Here is a 25,310-nt window from a genome sequence, read left to right as displayed (position 1 = left end):
GTAGCTCCCGTTTACAGACAAAATTCAACTGCGGCTTGCAGGTAGCCGGTCCAAAGAAGGCCAACCATCGTAAGCACACCAGACATCCGGATTCGGATGTCCGTTTACGGGTCTGCTTCGTTCTTTCTTCGAAGGTCCGGATTCGGCTTCGGATGTACAGACCTTAATCGGACGTCCGTCGGACATCGTTGGCCATCTGAGTAGGCTTAGTGCGTAAAACAAGCACGCACGTTAGGACAAGGTAACGGCGAGACCCTATTACTACTAATATGTGGTCACTACCAGGGCCCTTCCTTTAGGACACTGGGCGTCAAGATGTGGAGCATCTATCATCAGGATGTATTAGCTGCTTGTTCCAAAGCCACATAGCCCCTTCAGGAAAGACGTACGGTCCGTTAATTTTTAAAATTCAGATTTTCACGAGGAGCATGTCAGGATTGCACAAACACAAAAAAATTTCCAACCTTCCGAGACAAGTGTGAAATTTCTATCGTTGTTACTATATCCTATTTCCAGGTCTCAATTATAGTCATTTCCACTCGTCCATTTCAGGAGTTTAAAAGCATTCATGCTTGCAGAACAAAGCAAAACAAGAGAAACGAAAATGGAGTCGTACCACAGCCATAGTAGAGGTGCCGTAAAACAATTCATTAAAAACGAATCGAAAGTTCATTTCGCATGCCTGCCCAGATATCTTTTTACACAAGATTTTCTACATACCTGTTCACGTCGAGTCCACTGTGGACTGCGCCTGGACGTTTTAGTCTCTGTAGCAATACCCTCTGCTTTGACACGCCATGAGAGCATGCAAGTTCAGATTGCAAGCAGTGGTGCTATGCTGGAATACTGCAAGGGCTAGCAAGCTAAAGGCAGGTCTATATTGGCGAGTCGCAGAGGTCGCATGATAGGTTTAAATTGATTTGTTTAGCTCACTCCCCAACTAACTGACCAAAATCGGTTGCGCAATGTTTGTGACTCGCCAGTGTAAACCTGCCTAAAGTCCGATCAGCTCAAAACTTTGTTTGGTACCTTTAACGCTGAATTCTCACGATAGGGATCTTCAGCACAGGACAATGTATTGATGGTCAGTGAAACAAAGGCCGTTGGCACCAAACTGACGGTGACAAGACACTGCGTTTATTCAGTCAATGAACACTCGTGCATACGTTCATTCTTTCACAACTTCCCTTTCCAATCTATGGGCTCTTAGAATTGGTAACAAAAAGCTAAGAAGGTTAAAACTTCATTAAACTGCCAAACAGCAGTCTCATTTTGATGTGACTACAATTGCTGGACACAAAATAGCTCATAGTTCAATAAAATATCTTCATCATTAGAATAATTAATCCGACCTTTAATCGTTCACATTACGCTATTATATATAGGTATATATCAATACTGCGACACACAATATTGCTCTTCACTGAAATTCAATGGTGTGCTCATTCACGCAAGTTAACCCACTGTTATACTCTGCACGCAACACTATACACAATGGTATTCCTGGACTTGCCCAAAAGTTATGTTACAGCCAAACCTAGAAGACATGCCGGCAAACATAACGACACGACAAATCCTGCAAAAAGCTGTGCGAGTTATGGTTGTCAATTGCTCCAAGGCACATAAGCACATTGAATACTGAGAGAAATAAAACTGTGTGACAAGAATTGCACATGGTGAGGGAGCTCTAGCTGGGTTACCAGGGGCTGGGTTACCAGGAGCCTAGGTAATGAGGTGACATGCATCACAGCACTGAGGAGCATGATAGTACTGAGGTGGGCACATCATGACATGCGCCTCAACACCGTGGATACTTTTGATGTACGGAGGGTACCCAGTATCATCCATCTTATGGTACCCATCTCAGTACCATGATGCTTCACCACAACTGGTACACCATGACAATGAGACGGACACCGCAGTCCTGCAAAACCAATCCCGTCACCTTCTCTGCCAGACGAGACCGATGGGATTATCCATGCAAAGACAGTTTTCTGCATGCAACAAGCTATCTGTTCACACATGCCTTCTCTATCTCTAGCACAAGATAAAACACTCCCCTTTGTAAGGAATGAAAACATGCTACGGAGTTCAGGTAACATCACATGTACGGTCATTTGCAGATCACAAGAGACAAATACTCGGCAAAATTAAAGAAAAAAGGAAGAAATCTACGTAGTGAGCAACTCTGCAGAAACAGCTCCAAGTCATCCACAGCCAACTGTAGCGCCACGTCGTTGGGCAACTCGCAGAATCGTGCGTGCAGCCTCAAGAGACGGGTGCAATGCTTCTGGTAGCATTGGGCTCGCTTACGACGGGTCACAACCATGCCGACAACAGCATCACTCTGTAGCTGTGTCTCAAGCTTAACGGGGGATGAGGGTCTTGAAAACTTGTTTATTTTTCGACATAACTCGTTCAAACTTAGCACACAGGTGTATCATAGAAGGCTGATTTCAAATATGCATTTAGATTTCAAATATCTCACCTGGAAGAAAATTTATCGCAAAATAACATTCAAATTAGGCAATTTCTTACGGGCCTTTATAGTAATCTATCAGTTAAAGAATGATTTTTTTAAGAATAAGTAGACATTTGCAAAGGCTCAAAGCACATGCTAAAGCTTTCTTTTTTCCTTTAAACATGATATATGAGCAATTAGGCAAAGTGTGGGCTAATTACCACCAGGTCATTTTTTCTTTCCAACTTTGTTGTTTATTTATGATCAACAAAATTAGTTTGTAGACATTCTGTTAGCTCTAGGATGTGCTTTGGGCCTTTGCAAATGTCTGCTTATTCTTTAAAAATGTTTATTTAACTTATAAATTACTAAAAAGGCCCGTAAGAGATGACCTAATTAGGATATTTTATTTTGCCATATATTTTCTTCCAAGTGAGATATTCGAAATCAGCATTCAATGATACACCCAGATGCTAAGTTTCAGAAAGATAAGTTAACAAATAAAAAAAAAGTTTTCAAGACCCTCATCCCCCCTTAAGCTTCCAAGCCCAGCTGGTGTGGGTGCAGACCAGTTCAACCAGTTTAAGTCAATAATTGCACGCTGTACGCTTCTCCTAGCGGAGGATAACAAAACAAGAATCGTCTCGACAGACTGGGCAGATTCATAAATAAGAGAAGCGTTGGTGGTCTGATCTGGAACGCGTGCAGCGGAAGTAGCTATCAGCCATTCTGACATGTATCGCATTTCTTCCAAACCGGCTTAATTTCAAATGCTGGTGACTCGGACAAGTAGAAGCAAAGGAAAAGAGGTTCAACATAGGCCACAGTGAGTAAATGTGTGCTGCCTGCTATTATATATAGCCCGAATCCCACTCCATCCTTGAAGTAACTGCAGGTAGCAATAGACTTCCTTTACCAATGGTAAAGGAATACAAAAAAAAAAAAGATTTAGGTTGCTGTGTTTTGGCCAAAATAAACGAAGCGTCCTTGCCGATGTTGGAATGTTTTCTTAAACAGCAGTCATGATCACTGCGAGTTTTGAGCTACATGCATGTCTGAATAGAACCAGTTTGATCAAATTAATAAACAGCTCAAGTGTGCGAAAGTGGAGAATATGTTACCACTGCTTCAACAACAGCCAGAAAATGGCATTTTGGCCACACCATGGCGACACCACTCTGCACAAATTTGAGCTCGCACGAGTTTGGAATGCTGCGACTTCAGAATGAAATCCTGCACGATGGCCGCATGTTACAAAGCTAACACCGCGTCGTCGGTAAAGCGTTTCATTTTGATTACTTATCAGTTCATTAATATAATTAGCATGTGGGCTAGCAACGTCTTGCCTACTGTAAAACGGAAAAAACAAAACCACAATGAGACCTCGCATTTGAAAGCATTTATGATGCGTGTGTGACGACTGGAGCAACACGCAAATTAAAATTTCACATAATCAAACTCTAAAACGCATGCTATGGAAAACAAGTTTCTGTAGCAGGCACGCAGACACACGATACACCACTGCATCGCTGGAAAATATAGCCAAAGAAAATAACGTAGAGAATAAAACTGCGTCGCACATCGGCATTATCATTTCCAAAGTTCAGCAAATGGTAGGGGGGGTATCTAGTCTCGAAACAGCGTGTATTATTCACATACCACTATATTCACAACAGGCGCAGCTAACTTCATTTCACTCCGCAGGCGCACAGGCAGAAACCTCCACTTTCTCCACAGCCATAACAAAAAGAAGGTGAGAACAGTGAGCTCACTGAAGGAGGGAGGAAAAATAAAAATTAAAACACAAACATGCACTGTCCCAGTGCAACTTTTCTAAACAAGACTGGCCCAATCCACCACTTCCGACCAACAGAGAAATGCAACAACAAAAGTCGGGGTTTAATGCAAACTCTTACACACTCACACGCACACACAAAAAAGACTTACTGCGCGTGCTGTTACCACAGCCTCCACAAATTCCGCCCACTGAAGCATTCGACGAAAATGTCACTTTCCTTTGGAGCTTTCAAACAAGCAGAAACATGCACCTTCAGCGCATCCAACCTTCCACTGCCCTCAAGCGTAAGACGGAGATGGGAGGAGGGAAATTCCCTTTTCGAACACCTCAGCACGTTGGCGTCTACTTACTGCAAAAGCTCTGCCTCAATGTGGTCGAATCCGCAAGTGACAGGAAGGTTAACGAGCTAAAACTTACCAAAACGTCCTTGCCACCTAGTACGTACATTAGACACCTAGGGAAAGCCGAATAATATCTCCCCTAGGCTGAGATGCTGAGTAGATAAGCGAATGGTCTGCAGGAAAAAGAAAAAAAAAAACGAAACTTTCTTTCCCTGTTTAAGCAGCCCGACTTGCAGGATATAACCATCTGTGCAGTGTAAAATGCATTACGGCATTCCACTCCTCCCTACGCTCGCAATGCAAATGTTGTTTCAAATGCCAAATTTGGTGGCGCACGCCGCAACTGCCGGGGTCACGGAACCAATTCAAAACGGGCTGCCGCAGTGGTATGTGCGGCGACTAAGAACTTTGAGTGCTTAGAAATCCCTCCAGTCACTAGCTATCAAGTAAGGAATATTCAGCTTTAAAAAAAAAAACCAACAAACAAAAACGGAATCGCAACAGCATGATTACTGATCAGTGCTCTAGAGAGTGCTGGCCAGCTGGCTGACACCACAGAGGTGTGGAGCCTCTAAAACACCGCACATCCGGGGTAAACGTATGGCAACCGCAGCATGCTGTGCACGCAAAAGGCCCTGGCACAAACCAGCAACACACCACCGCTTTCAAGAGGTGTTACGACTCTGATGTCAGCGCCAGCTACTTTCGCAGGTGTCGACCCCGCTTTCTCGACAGCCCCACCGCCGAACGAATGTCCAGACGCGCCGCTGCTCCCCTTTGGAGCGGTCACCACCACAGCAGGGAAGAGGCAACGGTGCGTCTCGTCGGCACGGGGCAGCTCTCCTCCCCTCTTCGACGTTGAGGGGACTCTTCCACCATCAACGGAGGGAGGTGGGAGAGGGTGGTGTCTACCGTTGAGCTTCCATGGAGGACGATGAAGGTGAGGTGCTAATTGGGTAGCAGCGACCCTGCGGAGAAGGGCCGACGCTCCGCTGCGGAGGGTACTGGCTCGGGGCGCCCATGATCTGGCAACCGCCCTGCAGGGTTGAGGAGGACTGGTGGCTGCCCTGGAGGGGACTCGGACCTGTCGGAGGCGTGGCCGCTGACAGCTTGGACAGCGAGAGCAATGTCTCTGGGAAGTTGGGCGGCGTCGCCGGTGTGTTGGCGGGCGTACACATCTGTGAGGAAAGCAACGAGAAAAAAATTCAGGGGGCACTTTGGCTCTCTAAAGTGCTGCAAGGCGAAAGCGTTTTCTGCCCACTTTTTGTTTTTATTTACTTTTTATTTTCACATTTTTTAATTTATTTTTTGCTCCTTTTTTAATTTTATTGTTTTTATTTATTATGTTTATTTTCTTATTTTCCTTTTCTTGACTTTACTCCTTTTATTTTATTTATGAAGCCCATGCATTCATTAGCGCCTTTATTCATGCTGGAACCTTGAGCCTTTTAAGCACTGACGCCGAAAGGCGGACGAATCTGTCGACACGGCTGCCGACGCGTCTGCTAACGACAGTATGAGGCATTAAAGGCTTTCGCCTTAAAAGACATGTTGCATACATTACGTCGTATGTTACACTGTTTTAAGTGGTATGGCGTGTGCGACGTAACGTCCCAAAGTGACACACGGGCGACGAGAGATTTCGATTAAATTAAGCCACCCAAGATTCTTTAATGTGTGCTGACATCACACATCACATGCAGTGTTGCCGTGCTTCATCTCCATTGAAATGAAGCCGCTATGGCAGGGATTCGTTCCCATGACCTTGGAATCAGCAGCCAAACGCCAAGGCCACTATGACACTGCAGTGGGTTTACATTGTTTAAAACAAAAAATTGACAGTCAATCTCGCCGAGAGTAGATCTAAGCACGAAATGCGTTGGAGGGAAGGTGTACCGAGTTCCACGGCATCTCACAGGTGGTGGCAGCTGCACTAGAGTCTTGAGCAGCTGTCAGCTTGTCATAGTTGAACTCCACACTCGGTATCTTTCCCCCTATTTTGGTATGTAGTCCCAGAATGAAGTATACCGAACTCTAAGACCTTCACCTCGGCTGAGCAGTGTCTGCTGGCGCGACCTCTCCTTCAGCACATGTTCCTCTCTTCTCTCTCGGCGCGGTTGAGGTGTCCACCGAGAAGCAAGATAGGTACATACTGTGCCTTTCTTTTTCTAAAAACCAATTTTTCCGCAGTAAAAACGAATGAAAAGCAGCAAAAGTGCAACGAAAATCAATCAGCAAATGCTGAGTGACATAACCAGCCGAAAGGTCTGGATTGGTAGAAGGCCCGGTACTACCGCCTCATGGTTGTTTGCAGTTAGGCCTGGAGTGTTTGTGTGCTGACTGAGGTCAAAAATTTTTACGCGCGTGTGCCGTTGCTCCATAGCAACACCAGCAGAATCAGTGGAGAGGATTGCCCCCCCCCCCCCCCCCCCCCCCCGACCCCTGAACACATGGCTGCTCCTATTGGCGGCACTCGCTTCCGGTCACACTAAGTGGCCGCTCTCTCACTACAGTGTGGCTACACAGTCACAGTCTCTTTCTTCCACCATAGTAGTGACACAGCAGTTCTTGCAATATATGGTGTATAATCCTTCGCTTCCTCTTCTATTCAACGACAACAAAAAAACTCGCATCATGTCACCACAGTGTACTGCGTAAACAACTTGTGGCGGCAATACCTCAAACGTTTTGCTTTTTTCTAGCTTATATGCTCAGTTTTCTGCGAAAGTAGGCTCTTTATCATTAGGAACCTGTTATCCATCTGTCAAAACCAACTGAAAATTATTCCCAATAGGCTTTCAATGCCAAGACCAGCTTAATGCTTAGCAAACTGACTGCTGCAAGCACTTGAGATGCCCCGTAAAATGGTTTTATTACAACTGTAAGAAAGCAAGTCTCTCTCATGAGAAGTCCCAAACAGTTTGTTAAAATCCATACACTTGAAAAAGCAACTCGACTGGCTGACATGCACAGATTTTGTAATGAGAATAGGATAGCAACAACGCAGTCCACTGAGTGTGCCTAGAGCTGACAGGTCGTATCATCCGTTGCACGTGCTACCCTTCAGCCAGCCATTACAATGTGACATAGGTCATCCAAAAGTTGCTGGCGTAAGGCTCAGATTAGACTGACAACAGGGCACGGCACGGCACGTCCGATTATCAACAGACATTAGGTGCGGTCCAGTACATTTTACTGCCTGCAATAATGCCCGAAGCTACTGGGGTCGATAAGAAATTGTTTTGATGTAGATATACAATAATAATAATGATATACAAGAAAACAAGCTTGTTTCGCGGCCGACGAAATGGCCAGAGATATCCCGCGCGGACGTCCTTCGGACGTCGAGCAGACGACTGGCAAGCGGGCAGCAACAGCCTGCCGTCAGGCAAATACCGATCTTGCTGGACAAGCCCTGTCATGAGTCATTTATCTGCTCGCCGCCAAAAGCAAACACTGCGGCATGCCGACACACGCACGCACGAACACATGGCCGCAGCTGTTAGAGCTCAATTTCCAGCTGGCCGGGCAATGAAACACCAAACACGGCAACAGCTAGCTAGAGCTGGCCGCAATCTCGACAACACTCCACTGCTGTAAGGCAACACACGGATACCGACTTTTCCCAGCTTCGCGCTTTCTTTTTTTCGCTCATATTTTCTTCCTTTCGACCGCGCCAACCAACGCTTAGGCAACAGTCGCAGCGAGGTAGATAGCATCGAACCGCGCGGCGCGTCTGGTAACGTTGCGTAACACTGCCGACCCCCCCCCCCCCTTCCCTCTCTGTCGCGAGAGTTCTCCCCAAGCAAGGTCATGAAAGCACGCTGTCTGCGCGTGAACACCACGGCGCCAATGAATAGACGAGAAATTAAAACAACGCAAGCCGCGATCGCGCTTTATACATTGACAGGACGACTGTGAGTCAGGTGTTGCTGCCGAATGCGTAAACTTCGTCGTCTTGTTTACAGTGGAACGCGCGATCGCGTGCGAATCCGTTGGCCAACAAAAGCTTGCAAAACCGAAACGCTCCGGGGAAGTACTAGACCAACACACGCGCAGCGACAGTAGACGCATGCGCGTCTGGCGCTGGCGTGTTTCGTTTCGTACTTTTTTATTTGTTTTTCTTTTCCCCGTTCTCGGTTTGTTTAACGGCGTTGGTGGTTGTGGCGGCGGCAATCGCGGCGAAGCGCCGCCGACTAGACAAACCCCGGTACTGCCAGCACCACCGACATCGCTCGGTTTCAGCACGCCTAGCCAACAGCCCGGAACGCTGGCGAGGGGGGCTGCTTACGGTACCACCACCTATTAGGAGGTGTTGGTTTAGGCAGCGTTGTCGACACTAAAAAGTAAAACGAGCAGAGACACGGAGGTCGCGGCGGCAGTGCAGTCAAGCCGATTATCAGCGCGAGCGAGCCGCTTCTGGCGAATGACAGCGCGGCTCGCGCACAGCAAACAACCGTCTTTCTCACAGGATGCGTCACTGATAAACTGCCCGCAGCGAAAGCCGAAATGCCAGGCATGCCGCAGCAGCGGATCGCGGCTACTGCAGCTGGCTGGTGCAAGTCCAAAGATCGAGCAACGGAAAAAAGTGTCGAGGTGCTAGACGGTTCATACATTCGGCCGCGACGCGGAGCTTGTCGATAGTAGACGAGGAGGTTTACAGCGAGGAGGACAGAGGGAGAGCTTGCTACACCGTCGTCGCCGTCCACGGAACTAACTCGTGGTGAAGAGCAAAAAAGAGTTGCGTCACCGAAAAGTTGGACAGGACAGAGTTTCGTAGAGGCTTACCGAGCTAAAGTGGCCCGCCGGGTGACATCCAGGCACGGCGGCGTCTTGGAAGAAAATGCTCAGCGCCGTCTGCGGAATGAAAGAGTCGGTCGAGTTATGAAGGAAGCTTTCCCGTGGCCATGTTGATGAAGGGGGGGGGGGGGGGGGGTAGCGACGATTCATCTCGGGCGACGCAGTGCTTACCTCGAACTGCCAATGGGCAGCCTGAAGTAGTTGTCTGGCCTGGTCCCTGGCGCATCCTGCCGCTTGCGCGAACTGATTGATCATGACCTGTTCACGAAGGGAATCCATTGCTGTGGATCCCCCGACGACCCACCGCCTCCTGCGCCGTTTTTCGCCTCGCTCGAGGCTCTCCGAGTGACGTCAGGCGGCTACGCGGGGTATCATTGGTCATGCGCGATCACTGGCCGCCTTCCTATTGGGTCGCCGCGGTGGAGCCATTTCCGCTTCCGCCTCGGCTCAAAACACGGCTGGGAAGTGTGCTCTGTTTGTAAACAAACCGAAGCAGGTGCTGTAGGAAGTCGGTCTTTTCATATTTTTGGCGTTTCTCTAAATGTGCCAGCGTACGCGAAATTGTTGGTTTCCCTCCGGCGAGGCTTGTAACGTGCACGATTGGAATTAAAGGTATTTAAAGCGCCGTTGCTGCCCTGTCATCTTGTACGTTCGAGCGGCGTTTTTCCTGAAATGAAAATGACGCTAGCGAGGTTAATGCACCGTTACGCCCGTACACACTGAACTCGTTCTTAAGCCTAATATACGCATCACGCAAAAAAAGTGCGTAAATGTCATCGGGTAGCTCGCTGCTAACAAAATTCCACAGTCTTGTCACACTTTCTGTGACCCGCTTTGTTTTACTGCCAACAGCTGACTCATAAGCATATCGAAGCAATGCGTGAAAAACACGTCATACTTCATTTCTGAGCGCGCAGAAGAACTCTAACGTTGCAAATTTATTGCCCCTTTATAAGCATTTTAGTGTTCATGGCGCAAAAACTGCGCGATGGTGCATAGAAGGAGTAATTTGCGTGGTTTTGCACGTTTTTCTTGCCTATTTAGCGTACTGCGTTGCTGCGCTAGAGAAATGACGCAATTACTCATCGCTGAATGAGCGTGTTGAAAAGCGCCGTCCAGTCGAACGACAGCCAATCCAATCCATGGCTTCTTGCTGGATGTATGAATCGTAACATGGCCGCCTAGACGGAGTTCCTAAAGCAGGTGGGCGGCGGTCTGTTTTCGTTTTTTAGAGTCGAGCAACTCGTCTCTTCGTAACCTCGTTGTCTTCAATTATATCACCAGAGAAGGGTCTGGTACAGAGGTGTGAAATGGATGTCGTCGACGTCTGGTACAACAAGCAGGACTACATAGAAACCGTGAGGGGGCCTTCAGCTTTGCGTGCGCTTTCGGTTGTCGTAGAGTTTGAAGCACGCCTTCGATTGCATTCTTGCATATTTTTCTTGCTGTGTTACAGGCATCGGGAAATAAAGTGAGCCGAAACTCGGTGCTTTGCGGCAGCCATAACATAATCCTTAATGGAAAGGTATGCTGCATGTTCGTGTGTGCTTTCATTGGCGTTTCGACGTGTTGGGGTTCGCCGGCGTCATACTTGTCATGTTTCTTTGCAGACAATCATTCAGTCCGAATCTATTATACGTGGTGACCTGGCGAACGTAAGGATTGGGAGGCACTGTGTCATCAGCAGCCGGTCAGTAATCAGGCCGCCGTTCAAGAAGTTTAGCAAAGGGTAGGTTATTTTTCTTGTCTGGGTGCACGTCCGTCATTCACTTGACTCGGAGCGAAGTGTTTTGTGTCAGCGGGCAAATCAGTAGCCCGGTGTAAGAAGCCGGCATTAAGTGGCGTTTGTTTAAGATGTACAAATAATGCGTTTGAAGACCAGTGGGCCGTCTAAGGTATGAGCTAGCTGGTTGTGATGGAGTTTGCTCTGTTGCTTTTCAAAATACTTGAATTGCACCTTGAGTAATGCATTCCTACGAGTATCCCACTCATTCTTCAGCCTGGCCTGTGCAAGGCTTGCTTATAACAACTTAAGAAGTCACACAAAGTGCGACTTCTTTTGATAATTAGAATATATTTAACGGCGTCTCATTTCATGTGTAAACTTTGATTCGTGATGCATATTTGCATCAACTTCTTCTTTAGCATACTTTGGCTGGCCTCTCAGTCATACTGTTCTTAGATTTCTGTTGATTTCATCAATAGGAGCTTTGTACTTCTTACAAATGATGGTTAAAGACTCATAGCTGTGTCTCAACACCAGTTTTTGTGTCTCAGCAGCAGTCTTTCACTTTTAAGAGCTGGATCTCACATTTCAATGCTAGAGTGTTTAACGAGCTGGTATCGTGTTACAAAACTGGGGAACAATTTTTACTTGATGCTAATCGCTTGTTGCCTTTGCAGTGTGGCCTTCTTCCCGCTTCATATTGGAGACCATGTATTCATTGGTGAGGGCACTGTCGTCAATGCAGGCCATGTCGGTTCCTTCGTCTACATTGGCAAGAACTGTGTTATCGTGAGTCCATGTCCATTTGCTTTTCCTAAGAAACCATTTCCTTTTTCTTAACTTAAGTTTTGTGTACTGCATTACAGCAAATACACATGGGAAACCATTTCTGTAACTGCAAAGAGTTGTGTTTAAGCTTAAAGGGATACTGAGGGCAAATTGAAGTTCATTGATTACCCTGCACTAATGACAAAGGCGCTACTTTCTTTGAAAATGGAGTTTTTTAAGAACGAAAACGTCAGAAAATGAAATACAAGCATTGTCATCACTGGCCGTGTTCCCCCTCTCCCCTAAGCGGCAGTTTTGCAGAGGAAAACTACATGCTGAAGCCAGTTTTTTTTTTTTTTAAACAATAAAGTCCGAGAAATACATCATTCAAACGGGCATGCGGACAGCTGTTTAGAGGAAAACATGCAAGCAAAATTTGGTTTCTATGCTTCTGTAAGCAAGGGCAGGTTTTTGGAGAGAAAACAGTGGGGGCGCCAAATACGTATGGCTAGTCAGCATACGCTTCTCCATAGTGCAAGTGGTAAATGTTTTTGAGATGAGCAACCTGATTAGCCACACGTTGTATGTTGTAAGCATTAATGACACTTTAGCTGCCGCCATGGCTCAGTGGTTATGGTGCTCAGCTGCTGACCTAAAAGATGCTGTTGCATGGCAGTCGCATTTTGATGGAGGCGAAATGCTATAGGGCCATGTACTATGAGAGAGCAATGCTCATTAAAGGGCCCTGAAACACCAAGGAGAGCACATGAACTCGCTCAATCACTATATTGTGTTGTCATGAAAACCTCAGCCAAATAATACACTTTACAAGCAGCAGAGGACCCACAATCACGTGCAAAAGTTGCTGAGCCCTTTCCGACGACTTTTTCACGCTCACACCCTCTTCCGTTGCTCGTACCTGCGTGCACACATTGAAATGTGGCTATTGGTTAGATACCTTCAGGTGTCAGGCAGCTACCATGGCCGTAGCCAATAAGCCGTGTAGGTCAGGAAGCTCCGCTCCAGGAGGTGGAGCCGGCGGAAGAGCGCCGACCTTCCAGCGTGCAACAAGTGATGAGTGGAGAGGTAAAGGCGCGAAGACACTGAAATTCAAATTTTGACTACAGATAACTTAGCTTCTGCAAAGCGCAATACAAAATCCTTGCTGGACAATATTTGCAAAGCGGTGTGCTTTAACATCCCAGACATACCGTAACTTCAGAGCGCCTTTAAAGAGTGTCAGTTGATTGAAGTTGTCCGGAGCTCTCCACTACAGCGTTCCTCATAGCCCAAGTTGCTTTAGGAGACGTTAAACCCCATCATCCAACCACTAATGACTCTCGTAGAATGATGAAACAAAATATTTCGTGTCTTGGAGCTGCTGTTTTGCAGTGATGTATGACCAGCTCAGAAACGCTAAAAAAAGAAACAATGACACACAAGCCACCATGGTTGCTGCTTCACAAGCTCATCCAACCCGTGGTGTGTGTGTTTGTATGTGACATTCACATTTGACATTGCATGGTCACCAGCTTTAGTGTGAAACATGAATTTTTTTTCGTGTTATACTTTTCATTTCACAGCTTTGCTCAGTGTAGAAGGGAGCAAGGCACTATAAAAGAACCCATTGTTGCAGTACACCCGCTGTCTAAAGTCACAAAACTGAGTATCACTGAAAGAAAAACTAATGTTGCTGTCGTCTCCGCTATCTCTGCACTTAGCTTTAATAGATATAGGTATGTGCAACATTATTGTAAGCTGGGAAATAACACAGTTAGCCAGTAAATCTCAAGCAGTATGCCCTGGACGCAAAGAAATTAAATTCATTCAGCTATGCCATGTTCCATAAAGTTTTTACAGTACGTGGGAGGAGGTGAAGCGAGCGCGGTTTCGGCCGTTTATCTGTTTTTTTTTCAGCAAGCGTCCGCTTCGGGGGACGCGGTTGTTGCTGCGACGCGCGTCTTCTTTTTTTCTTTTTCTCTTTCCTCTAAACTTTTAACTCTCCTCTATCTGCACGTGGCAGCGGTGGTGGCTCGGCTGAGCCAGTAGGCATGCCCGTGCAATTTCCTTTTCATCCTTCTCTCAGTCACAACAACAACAACATTTACAGTACGTATACAATAAAGAAATGCGTGTCTAGCTCATAGTGTGAGTTTGCAGCTGCTTAAATGCTTCCGCTCAGAGACCTCCGATGAGCTGTTTTTATCTTTTCTTAAGTGTGGTTGGGCTTCACCTTTGCCCTGTGTTCACCCAGGGACGTCGGAGTGTCCTCAAGGACTGCTGCATGATTGAGGACAACACAGTGCTGGCACCTGAGACTGTCGTGCCGGCATTTGCCGTCTTCTCTGGATCCCCAGGCAAGTTTTCTAACTCCAACTAACCTGTGTGTCTATGTTTCAAATTTTACCCCCAACAAGCATTGATCAGCAAAAGCACTAATTGATTCGGTAAAGCACTGAAATCACTGTGGTTCTCAGTGAGCATTACATGGTGGTAGATGGCGAATTACAAATATGAAGGCATGATATTTTAACATTGTGAACAGCGATAAACAAAAAAAGCAGAAAAATGGATTTCAAGTAACCCAGTGGTTCAAGAAGAGGGCTTAGTTGGGCTGATTGATTCATGTTAATGGAAACAACTGAACAGAATTAACAGACAGGACAGAAGAGAACACTGTTTCTGTGTTCTCCTCTTCCGTCCTGTGTGTTAGTGCTGTTGTGTTGTTTACACCGAGTGGTAAATTTTGGAAGTGTGACCAAAGTCCTGCAATTGTCATCTTGTAGTACATAGTCTGGTGCTGTTAGCATGTCTAATTACTGCTTCAGAATGCTGTATGTGCTACTTTAAACAGTCCCTTGCCACTCTTTTTGATAGAAAATTTGCTTCACTGTGCCAGTCATTGGGTGTTGCCTCTGGAACGTACAGCCACAAAAATTGTCTCGAAAATGCTAATTGACTGCTGAGTTACAGCTATCACAATCAAGTGATTTTGCCATGCTTCTGTCTGCCATGCCATCTTCGAGTCAGTTTCTTTTACCTATCCAGGTGGCCGCCACGGTGCTCAGTGGTTATGGCTCTTGGCTGCTGACCTGAAAGAGTCTGGCTCAGTCCTGGCCATTGTGGTTGCATTTCGATGGAGGCGAATTGCTAGAGGCCCGTGTGCTGTGTGATGTCGATACACGCTAAAGAACCCCAGGTGGTTGAAATTATCAGTAGTCCTCCACTACATCATCCCTTATGGCCTGAGTCACTTTGGGATATTAAGCCCCTTTTAAACCACCATCAGCCATCGGAGTGCCGAGCCTTCACAATCAAAATGCCCCTTTCTCCTGCACTTTTAGATGGAAGTGCAGAGTATGTCGGGCGTTTGCGTCACGGCCCCACCTTGACAAAGTATTTCTTTGTGCTATGCACTTCCTGGCTTCGTGGTGTGCATGAAATACAGTTTGTACCAGTACTGTTACTGGTAATAAGCAATACTGTTATCAGGCTGTCTGCGCCAGGGAGTAGGGGGTGCGTCATTGAACTTGTAATAGTTCACTCTTGTTCTTGGCTGCTCGAGCTGAATTGGGATTGCTGTCAAAATCGTGAAACTTTTTTTGTGTTTACTGCCACATCGTTAGCCACAGATTTGGAAAGGTCGGATGGGGATGATGAACATAGAATTTTCAGAAAGCATTTATCTTATTTTCATGAAAAAAAACCTGCAGAGATAGTCTGTAGCTATAAATGACTGTCTAGCATCTATTTGTAGTAAGGTGAGTGTTTGTGCAGTTCCACTGTACGCCTGCTTCCCTGATGAAGCACTTGCATGCACATAGGACATGGGCTTCCATCGCCTCCATTGAAATTTGACCGCCGCAGTCGGGATCGACCACAGTGGCTGAATTTCGATGGAGGCGAAATTCTAGAGGCCCGTGTACTGTGCGATGTCAGGGCTCGTTAACCCCTTAACCGTTTTGGACGAGCTGTGCTCGTCCTTGCCAAGCCGTCCCCAAACCGTTTTGGACGACTGTAGCTCGTCCTCTCTGAATAGGTTCTTCTCTTCCTCGTTTCGGACGAGCAGTGCTCGTGTGTGGCTTCGATGACATTTTGCTCGACAGATGGCAGCACTGACCTGTTAATTTCGTTTTCTTTTACCGCATAAACGTTTTTTTTCGTATGGCAACCTGGGTTTTAAAAATGGCATCCGGCGGAGGCGACGCGTGTTTTGCTGGCCCGTCTTCTCGGAAAAGACGCTCTTCTTCGTCGTAATCTTCTTCAGACGATGGTGACTGAGACACCGAAGTGTACATTGTTTCAGGGAGTGGGGACGACAGTGCTGACGTTGTGCTTATCAGTTCTTCCGATGAAGTGGACAGCTCAGAAGCGAACTTTGCGAGCGTGCGTCAGTGCATGAAGGTCAACGTCAGTAACATCCCTACATGACCCTCTCGGTTTCCTTTTCTTGCAGTTCCCGGTAAGATGTTCATTATAAGCTTGCCTGATGACTTGCTTGAATATATTTATAGCTCATTACCAGCAGGAAGTTCGTTTTCCGTAATGTCAGAAGTAATAAACTTGAATATGCTAATTCGACTTCGTGTTTGCTTCAAATATTTTTTAAAGATCGAATTCGTGCTTTTTATTGCAATAATATTCGAAATCAGGAATAAAAAAAATAAGCAGTTTTGTTAAGAAATTCGTTGATATAACAAAACGGTGAAGGGGTTAAAGAACCCCAGGTGGTCGAAATTTCCGTAGCCCTTCACTATGGAGTCCCCCATAGCCTGAGTTGCTTTGGGATGTTAAACCCCCATAAATCACTAGGAGCCATTGCTGGACACATCCACAAAGTTGTTGCACATCACTTACAACAGGTGTCGTAAATCACTTACTTCAGGGTGTGTTAAGATATCGATGTTAGTAATGTGGAGGTCTTTAGCACGGTTGGTAATGATAAGCGAATGAAATAGGGGTACTGTGTACACAATGGATTGATTGGGTAATCTTGAATATGTGGTTGTCTGCATTTATGACTTTACTGATGCATTTAGACCAACTGGTTTGCTCAGTGTGGATATTTATTGTCAATGAATGCACAGATCATTCAGAAAACCTTTGGAGAGGACCCCTAATTGAAACACAGAAAAAAAATGTGCTGGAATTTTATTGACAGCCTGGGTGGTGTGGGATGAAAGTCTATGGCGTGCGAGGCCGTAAACAGCTAGATGACCCATGAAATATGGAATTGGTGAAAGCCGTGGCTAGTGAAAGTTGCTGATTGAGCTGTGGTATGGTCTGCACAACAGGTTCTGAACTTTCCTCACCGCAGTTATGGTTGAAACTCAGAGTCACCTTATTCAACCCTGAACTTTGAATAGAAGAGCAGATAAGTCAGAGTCGATTCTTTGTGTTACCTGTGCTCTGAATGAATATGCTGTCAGTAGTCATTGGTTTTAAACATGTTATCAGTGTGTGTTTACCATAGGTACTGCATGTTAATCACTGAAAACGAATCCACTTTGCTGAATGGACTTCTCGATCTTGGTGCGCGCATCATTATGTTTCGGCTTCTCTTGCTGAGTAGCCTTTTTATTGCACAGGCACAACTCATCGGTTTGAGTCACTCGCATGTAGTAGACTGTCACTATTAGCCTGACTACTCCCACCGCAGGACAAAGGCCTCTCCTATAGCCTTCCAATTAACCCTGTCCTGTGACCGGTGCGACCACCTTATCCCCGCAAACTTTACGATTTCATCCGTCCACCTGATTTTTTGCCGCCGTTTGGTATGCTTGCCTTCTTTTCTAATCCATCCAGTTACATCAAGGGACTATCAGTTATCTTGTCTTCTCGTAACATGACCTGTTCATGCCCATTTCTTCTTCCTGATTCAAACTACAGTATCATTAATAGGCGGTAGATGTATAGGGTTTTAATCTTTTCCGGCGCCATTTTTTGTTTTGACTGAAATCAATTATTTTTTCACCTAAGTAGTATATTCAGGCCTCAAGGAAGGGAATTTGTTAGTTTTCGAACGTGAGAGACCAGCAGGTCAGTTTTTACGACGATGTGGAGAATTCCGTACAAAGTGCCAGATTTGTTAGAAATAGTAGCATCAGAATGTTCCCGTGTGTCAGGTAAACACCCCAGGGATCATGGAATCACTTTGTGTTTTAAAGATTCACATTACGCTCGAAATTTAGCAAAAACAACTGATGTTTTCACTCGTGGCAAAATCTGTCTGCACAAAAATGGCGGACAAAGTGCTACCTAGCTCACTCTTATGTGAAATATTATTTACTGCATTCACTACATGGTACAAAAAAGCAGCTTATTTGCAACAAGAAGGGTGCTCAATTTCACTGAAATAATGAAATCACTGTTAAGTGCTCCAGTTTCTCAGAAAAAGCTGTAAGTTTGCCGCTTACGCAATTGTGCACAAAGCGCCTGAAAGGGTCCCTAATGTCCACCTTAGCAATTAGGGATTGCTCATTGGAGGGCTATCTGGGGTTCCGTTTGCACAGCATGCGGGCGTTCTTGCTTCTAGCCCCTTTTGAAATGCGACCAGCATGGCTGAGATTCAGTCTCAAGCTCACGTGCTCGGGAGCTGACCGGCTTGGCAGTGGTGGTTATTGGCAGTGGTGGTTATCACTTTGAAAGAATGGTTTGGTTTGGTTTATGTGGTTTAACGTCCCAAAGCGACTAATACCCGTGCCACACGCGCACAAGAAATGGCAGTAAATGCTTAAGGCCTTAAGTTTGTTAATGCCATTATTTTCGGAGTTGGTGCTACACGCCCACTTTTAATGCCATTATCGAAAGTGACGATGACGATAACGCTTGCAAGGTAGTCAAAAGTTTCATCTGAATATAAACATTCTTAATGAGCACAATATATCGGGAATGTTGTTCAAATGTAATGTAAAAACGATTTTCCAGAAAATACGGCTGTTCCTGCTTTACAAGTCGAAAAAGTAGCCATAAACTCGCATGTCAGCACATAAGTCGAGAGTACCTGTCAATAAGGCTGTTTAAAATATCGCTCTTCGCATCGAAAATGCGGTATAGATGCCCCATCTGACTGAAAGTTAAGAATTAACCATTTACTACTGGTTAGAAAGTTGTTACTAACAAAGCTGCATGCTTTTCTGCATGTGGAATGGGAACGAGAGTACGCGTTGCACGGGCGAATGAGTTGTGGCGAACTCAGTAGGTCGCGAATGGCAGTAAGGCTAATGCCATTAAATTTATGCATGTGGCACCGCATGAATGCCATTAAAACTTAAGGCAGTAAGCAGTTAATGGCATTAAGTCTGTCCGTGTGGCACGGGTATAAGGCTATGAGAGACGCCGTAGTGGAGGGCTCCGGAAATTTCGACCACCTGGGGTTCTTTAACGTGCACTGACATCGCACAGTACACGGGCCTCTAGAATTTCTCCTCCAAAGAAATTCAGCCACCGCGGCCGGGATCGAACCCGCGTCTTTCAGGTCAGCAGCCGAGCACCATAGCCGCTGAGCCACCGCGGCGGCATTTTGAAAGAATGAAACTGAGTCTTGGGTGAGAGGCGCTCACTCCTCTCTGCATGCTTCCTCTCCCGATTGCTCTCGGAAACTGACTTTATTCTCGTCTAGCTTCAAAGCACGAGGCATTTTCGATGCATGTCACCCAGAATCACGTGAAGTACTGAGCGCTGCTGAGCAGTGAGGACAGGTATGCTTTGAAGTGCCTGAATGGAGAAGCTGGTTCGTGGCATGGCACACAATGTGACCTGCGCACAGCACCAACTCTCAGCTGATGGCACTTTTATTGAATTTTCGCAGGCCAGATATTCATACATCAAAATCTTGGCATGATAAGTGGTGAGGAGAGTTGAAATCTGGGTTAGTTGGTACATACTTATGAAAAAAACCAGCCAACAAGACGGGGACAAAGGAGAGACGAGGCACACGCAACGACTGGACTAACAACTGTGCTTTATTGAAAAACAGCAAGTCTCCCAGGAAACCTGAGTGAGAAGTGCACTTTCAACGACATGGATATTTCGAGACGCGCGAGTTCGTTTCAACTATGGTTTAAAAACTTACTGTGTTTTTGCTCTTAAAGTGCACCGACGAAGAATCTGAACTCGTCTTTTATTGCGAAAGCAATACTAGTTACACTTTCAGCCCATCGCATAGCGAGGCCGGTAGCTACCATATTAGCATATTGGATTGGATTGGATTGAATTGGATTGTATAACCGATGCATCACCACAAGTCTAACCACAAGCACCACCACCAGCTACCCTAGCAGCTGAACCATGGCGTAGGTACGGATATTGCTTTCGCAATTACCGGGCTTAACCAAGCTAAGCCACAGCCATTTTTTACCGCGGGAACTTGATTTACACGTTCTGAGCGTTCTTGGAAACTTCGAATTATTGTCCTGTGCGGCCAGTTTCCCTAATTTAAATCGGATTAAACGTCCCGGCTCCCACCCATTTTGGAACTTGTTGCTGAAATTTAGGAGGAGTCAACTAATGCGTGAAGTGCCTTTCAGGCAGTCGCGTGGCGGCTTCGCTTTTATTTTGCTTTTTAGGTTTCTGTGAATAAATAGATCCAGTCAGAGATAATATAAGCTGTAGCTGCAAATTAGGCCCACGGATATAATAATACGCGTGGACTCTTTGCTTTCGCCGATCGCTACGTATCACTCCGCCGATGGCAGAGCGGCAAGCCAACACGGGAATGTCTGAAAGGCACTCCATGTGTTGGTCGACTCCTCCTACCGTCAGCGGTGAGTTCAAAAAATGGCGAGAGCCAGGACGTTTAATCCAAATTAAATTAGGGAAATCGGTCACACAAGATATTAAAGGGACACTGAGGAGAAATTGAAGTTGGTTTGTATCGACAGAATACCAGCTCCTGATTACAAAAACGCCACTCATACTGACAACAAAGCTCGTGTAACGCAGAAAAGAGCAAGAACCAAAATACAGGTATCGCCGCCACAGGCCAAACTCACAAGTACAAGCGTGATGACATCATAGGACAAAACAGTGTTGCTAGAACCATTGGTTCTAGCAACACTGTTTTGTCCTATGATGTCATCACGCTTGTACTTAACACTAGGATCCGAGAAGCCACAAATCACTGAGGCACAGCAAATGCATGCGCAAATCTCTTTGACGTCGCCAGATGGCGCCACGTGCCCGGCAGCTACGCGCGCGCTTGCAGCATCGGGACCAATCAGCGCCAGCTCACCGGCTGTAGGCGGGCTTCCGGTATTTCACTAACGGTAACAAGGTACATGGTATGCTAAAGGTGTCTATTTGCGAGAACTTTGTTGACGACTTCGAGAACGGGATCCATCCTAATGCTGGCAAAACGCTGGTGCAAACGTAAGCGAAGCGACTGTAGTGACGGCCGCAATAGCCGATAGATGCCTTCAGTGTGCGGCTGGCGGTAGCTTTCTTTTTGGCTGCCGCTAGGCCGCTCTGCTGGCCGCCAGAAATCACGGAGTCTGCGTTACGTCGTGTGCACGTCATGTTCATGTCACTTAGTCCTGTGTCGTCATAAGAGAATCTCAAGTTTGAATCAGAGCGGCGGGAAAAACTTTTTCAACTTCGAATCCAAATTTCTTACAAATAAATGCATCTTTCGCTGCCGGCCAAGTGGCAACAAAGCCATGAAATGCCGAACTATCGGATTTTGCTATAAAAAAAATATTTATAGTGCTCTCCTCACTGTCCCTTTAATACGAAGTTTCTAAGGATGCTCGGATAGTGTAGAGCGAGTTCCCACAGCAAAAAAAATGAGTTCAGATTCCTTTTTAGTGTACCTTTAAGATGCTCCAAAATTCTGTTATTACTGACCAAGAAAATCATAGCCCTGTTCAATATCTGCCCCAGAACACTTATTTTTCAGCTCCAAGAACTGCTCCAAAACCTAGGTATTTTGGCTGTATCACCCTCATCTTTGTCACATTTAATAATGATGTATTCTTTTATCTCTTCCATCCTCCAGGTCTGTTTGCTGGTGAACTCCCGGAGTGCACGCAAGATCTGATGACTGACTTCACCAAGGCATACTACCACCATTTCAAGCCATCGGAGGGCGCTGCCAGCTAGCCCCAAATGTTATTTTGCATTTATGTATTTAAGTAAATGATTAAAAGATGCTGCAACGCTTGGCTTTCACAACAACGACTGTTACCAAGCTTTGTGTTTTGTTGGCATTGTCTTGCAAAGTGCGCTCAGTTTCTATGTGGTGCTTAATGGGTTTTGTGCAGAGGGCTGAACTGGAAGATGTACAGGGTCCGTCAAAAGTTCCCAGGCCACATGGTCCGCTTTTCATTGGTATATCCTGGCACTTAAGATTCCGATAGAGCTATCGAGGTTCTCAGATGGTAGAACGATCCTTCTTCTATTCTCTGCAGATATTTTGAGCTTTGAGGGTATCTCAACAGCCCGACTATGCTGCTCAAAAGAAAACCCTGTGGCCTTGGAACTTTTGACGGACCCTGTACTTTATTAGGGCACTGAAGTGCTGGTCAGCCCTTTGCTGTGATTCTTACCGTTCCTGGGGAGCCGTCCGTGTGTTCTAGTATTTTGTCAGGACGGAGTCCATGGTGTCGGTGAAATTACAGGACCCTGATTGGCCCTCTGCCATTGACAATGCTGGCGCATTTGATTTTCACTTCTAAGGCGTGCTCTTTCAAAGTGTTGCCTCTGCAGCAGCTAATATTTAAGTTTTTTTTTGTGTTTGCTTTTCAGTTGTCCTATTTGTGTTTCATTTGCTGCTGATGGTACCTGTCACTCATGTGCGCAGTTTTTCAAGGAGCATTGGTTTCATTGCGTGTGCTGTTTTTGTAGCTTCCTGCAAGGCTTAGAAGGGAAGATTTTGGGACTCCACTAGGTACTGTTTGTATCGGCAGATTTTCTGTATCTTTTTTTTTATTCTTTGTAATGTGCCGCCGCGGTGGCTCAGCGGTTATGGTGCTCGGCTGCTGACCCAAAAGACGCGGGTTCGATCCCGGCCACGGCGGCTAGAATTTCTTTGGAGGAGAAATTCTAGAGGCCCGTGTACTGTGCGATGTCAGTGCAAGTAAAGATCAGGTTCTTCTTCTTCTTCTTTCCCTTGCACCTGAGGTGCCCCCGCCAGAGACGGTTAGTTCCAACTGGAAGACTGAAGCTCTTCGCACCAGGGGTGCCCCGTCAGAGACGGTCTCTCGATGAATAGAGCCGCAGGGATGAAAAAGGCAATGACTGGAGATTTATATACAAATATGTACAATAGATACAAGTTAAGACACTTGAGACAAATTAACGGCACAAGACAAACAACAAAAAGGCGGATCTGGCTAACACTAGGGGAGGCCCCTAACTCGGCGTTGCCGAAGATGCGTTGCATCTGACCTTAGCCCAGAACCCCGCTTACGGCTCCGGGGCCCAGTTTTAAAGCCCTAAAGGCCCGGCCCACATTTCGTGGCTTCCAATCATGTTGCGACGTTCACATGATTGGCTTATCGAGAGCCTGGCCAGCCCTCCAGCTTCCGTAGGGCAAAACGCCCTTTCCACAAATACAAACGCACGGTCGTGCCAGTACGTGCAGAGAACATTCCCTCCACCCTAAAATTAAAATAGAACAAACACAAATACACATCCGTGCCAGCACGTGTGCGAATCGGTACCGCGGGTGGGTGGACACCCGTACTTCCCGGCGCGTTCGCGAGCGGCCGCGTTCCAAGAAAGGAGACGCTTCGCTTTGAGCACCACCAGCCGCGTTCCGATGACCCCCGCGAACGCTACCGAACCCTTACACGCCCTTCCCAAGATTCTACAAAGGGCTCAAATGCCACTTTTAGAATTCTAACAAAGGGATCGGTACGGGTCACAAAACCACCCTGTGGGTGACATACCGCAGCTACACAAACACTGGCACGAACAAAACCAAAAACAAAAAAAAATGCAAAATGCACACACAACATCAGCAAATTCCACAAATTCACACGGTGGCATGCCTGCCGTGCGCCGTAACACAGCGTCCAAGTTGGTGCGTTGCACCCAGTTCACCAGCATGCACACCCGCGTCCTGCTCGACACACACACCGACACTCGCAACTAGAGCGTTCAGTAGCACTCGCACGACGTCCGTAAGTGGCCACGTGAGCCTCCTTAGTCGCACCGAGCGTCCCTGTGTGCGTTCGAGCCACTACGCGTCTCAACACAACGCCTAACTGCCACTCGGCTCATTAGGCTGGTGCCACAGCGCGGCAAAAATTCAAAAATTGCTGCCCTCCAGGATCAAACACTTTAGGATCCTCGATAGGTCCAAATACCTCAGCGCGCGACACACTTGAGGGCAAACTTTCTCTGGCGCGCCGGTTCGAAACGCGTACTGCGTGAGGAACATAGTCCCTGTCCAGCCTAATCATATAAGTGTGACCACTCTTGCCACACGTGATTTGGCGTTCTGCAGCACGGGACGTACTGTTCCCCGCGCCGACTTCCACCGTGAAAGACACGCACCTGCCTCCAGCTACTCTGCCTCGCTTGGAGCCATTTGTCCCGTTCCTGCACGGGCAAACCTTGACGTTGCCGTTCCGCGCTTGGTCGGCGCTTGCCGGCTTCGTAGCATTGTTTAACTCTGGGGCTCCTTGAGCTCCCTGACAGTCACTTGACCCGGGCTTGCCTTGCGGCAAGTCGCCACACATTTCCGGGTCCTCAACTGACCTGGTCGGGCACACACCGGGTGCGTTCATCTGCGCGGCGTTCTGCCCGGTCGGCCCAACAGGCCCACCTCCGCTCTTTGCCTCGGATGAAGGGCTCTTGCCACCAGAAACGCTACGGGGCACTTCATGCTCCATACCCGACACAGTGTGCGGTTGCGGCAACGCCAGATTTTCACTGGCTGTTACTAGCTCCGCGTCAGAGGTCACAATCTTAGAGCCTACAGGAATTCCACCGCTGTCCTGTTTGTTATCGGACACCTTGGTCACGATTGGCCCTAGATCACTAGAATTGGGCTGCTCCTGTTCTTTGCTAGCCGCCCGCGGTGGCGGAAAAGCTGTGGTATTTCCGCGTCCTTCAGGAATCCTGTTTTCACTTCCTGAACCTTTCGCGGCGTTTCCTAAGAAAGATGCGTTCCCGCATACCGGCTGATTGCTTTCAGCGTCCTCACTGCTTTTTCCCTGACCTGTGCATGACAAGCATAATCCTTTGTCTTCCAGCACAGGCTGTCTCACCTCTCGGGACTCGGAGCAGTTCTCCCTGGTCAGTTCACTAGCTTTCCTAGACGCCTTGAGCTCAGCGAGCTCCAGCGCTAGCTGCTGGCGCTTTGCTTCTAATTCCTCCAAGACGCACTTAACATCCTGTGCTTTCTCCTCGCACAGCGGCGCCTTTCCTCTATTCACTTTCGCAAGTTCGGCCTGAAAGTACGCTAAACGC

General features: G+C 46.9%; 2 protein-coding genes across 8 annotated transcripts; one reads left to right on the top strand and one right to left on the bottom strand.

The window, feature by feature from the left end:
- Positions 1-1,099: 1,099 nt before the first annotated feature.
- Positions 1,100-9,763, bottom strand: LOC149348413 (UBA-like domain-containing protein 2). Of its 2 annotated transcripts, XM_089588100.1 has the most exons (3): positions 9,572-9,760; positions 9,389-9,457; positions 1,100-5,778 (listed from the first exon to the last, which is right to left on the bottom strand). In XM_089588100.1, the coding sequence occupies exons 1-3, from the start codon at positions 9,677-9,679 to the stop codon at positions 5,509-5,511; spliced, it is 447 nt and encodes a 148-aa protein (XP_089444226.1). In that variant the 5' UTR covers positions 9,680-9,760; the 3' UTR covers positions 1,100-5,508. The 2 variants fall into 2 exon arrangements, with proteins under 2 accessions (XP_089444226.1, XP_089444227.1); XM_089588101.1 differs by lacking the exon at positions 9,389-9,457 and having other exon boundaries at positions 9,572-9,763.
- A 68-nt stretch (positions 9,764-9,831) lies between these two features.
- On the top strand, positions 9,832-22,067 carry DCTN5-p25 (Dynactin 5, p25 subunit). Of its 6 annotated transcripts, none has more exons than XM_089588096.1 (8): positions 9,832-9,896; positions 10,633-10,758; positions 10,857-10,925; positions 11,011-11,129; positions 11,804-11,915; positions 14,149-14,251; positions 16,201-16,356; positions 21,889-22,067. In XM_089588096.1, exons 2-7 carry the CDS (start codon positions 10,711-10,713, stop codon positions 16,323-16,325), a joined length of 576 nt encoding a protein of 191 aa, XP_089444222.1. In that variant the 5' UTR covers positions 9,832-9,896; positions 10,633-10,710; the 3' UTR covers positions 16,326-16,356; positions 21,889-22,067. The 6 variants fall into 6 exon arrangements, with proteins under 6 accessions (XP_089444222.1, XP_089444225.1, XP_089444221.1 ...); XM_089588095.1 differs by having other exon boundaries at positions 9,877-10,012; XM_089588094.1 differs by having other exon boundaries at positions 9,886-10,012; positions 10,445-10,758.
- Positions 22,068-25,310: the final 3,243 nt, after the last annotated feature.

The sequence above is a fragment of the Amblyomma mixtum genome, chromosome 4 (assembly GCF_055824585.1).
Source record: "Amblyomma mixtum isolate Tamu chromosome 4, ASM5582458v1, whole genome shotgun sequence".
Classification (NCBI taxonomy): Eukaryota; Metazoa; Arthropoda; class Arachnida; order Ixodida; family Ixodidae; genus Amblyomma; species Amblyomma mixtum.
Note: the sequence above shows the minus strand (reverse complement) of the source record. Positions and strands in the feature narration are given on the sequence as shown.

Bases quoted from the DNA above. Each gene is read 5' to 3' on its own strand.
- DCTN5-p25 (XM_089588096.1), top strand. From the start codon at position 10,711: ATGGATGTCGTCGACGTCTGGTACAACAAGCAGGACTACATAGAAACC. The intron at 10,926-11,010 runs GTATGCTGCATG...GTTTCTTTGCAG, and splicing joins ACATAATCCTTAATGGAAAG to ACAATCATTCAGTCCGAATC. The intron at 11,130-11,803 runs GTAGGTTATTTT...TTGCCTTTGCAG, and splicing joins TTCAAGAAGTTTAGCAAAGG to TGTGGCCTTCTTCCCGCTTC.
- LOC149348413 (XM_089588100.1), bottom strand. From the start codon at position 9,679: ATGGATTCCCTTCGTGAACAGGTCATGATCAATCAGTTCGCGCAAGCG. The intron at 9,458-9,571 runs GTAAGCACTGCG...TTCATTCCGCAG, and splicing joins CTGCCCATTGGCAGTTCGAG to ACGGCGCTGAGCATTTTCTT. The intron at 5,779-9,388 runs GTAAGCCTCTAC...CTTTCCTCACAG, and splicing joins CGGCGGGCCACTTTAGCTCG to ATGTGTACGCCCGCCAACAC.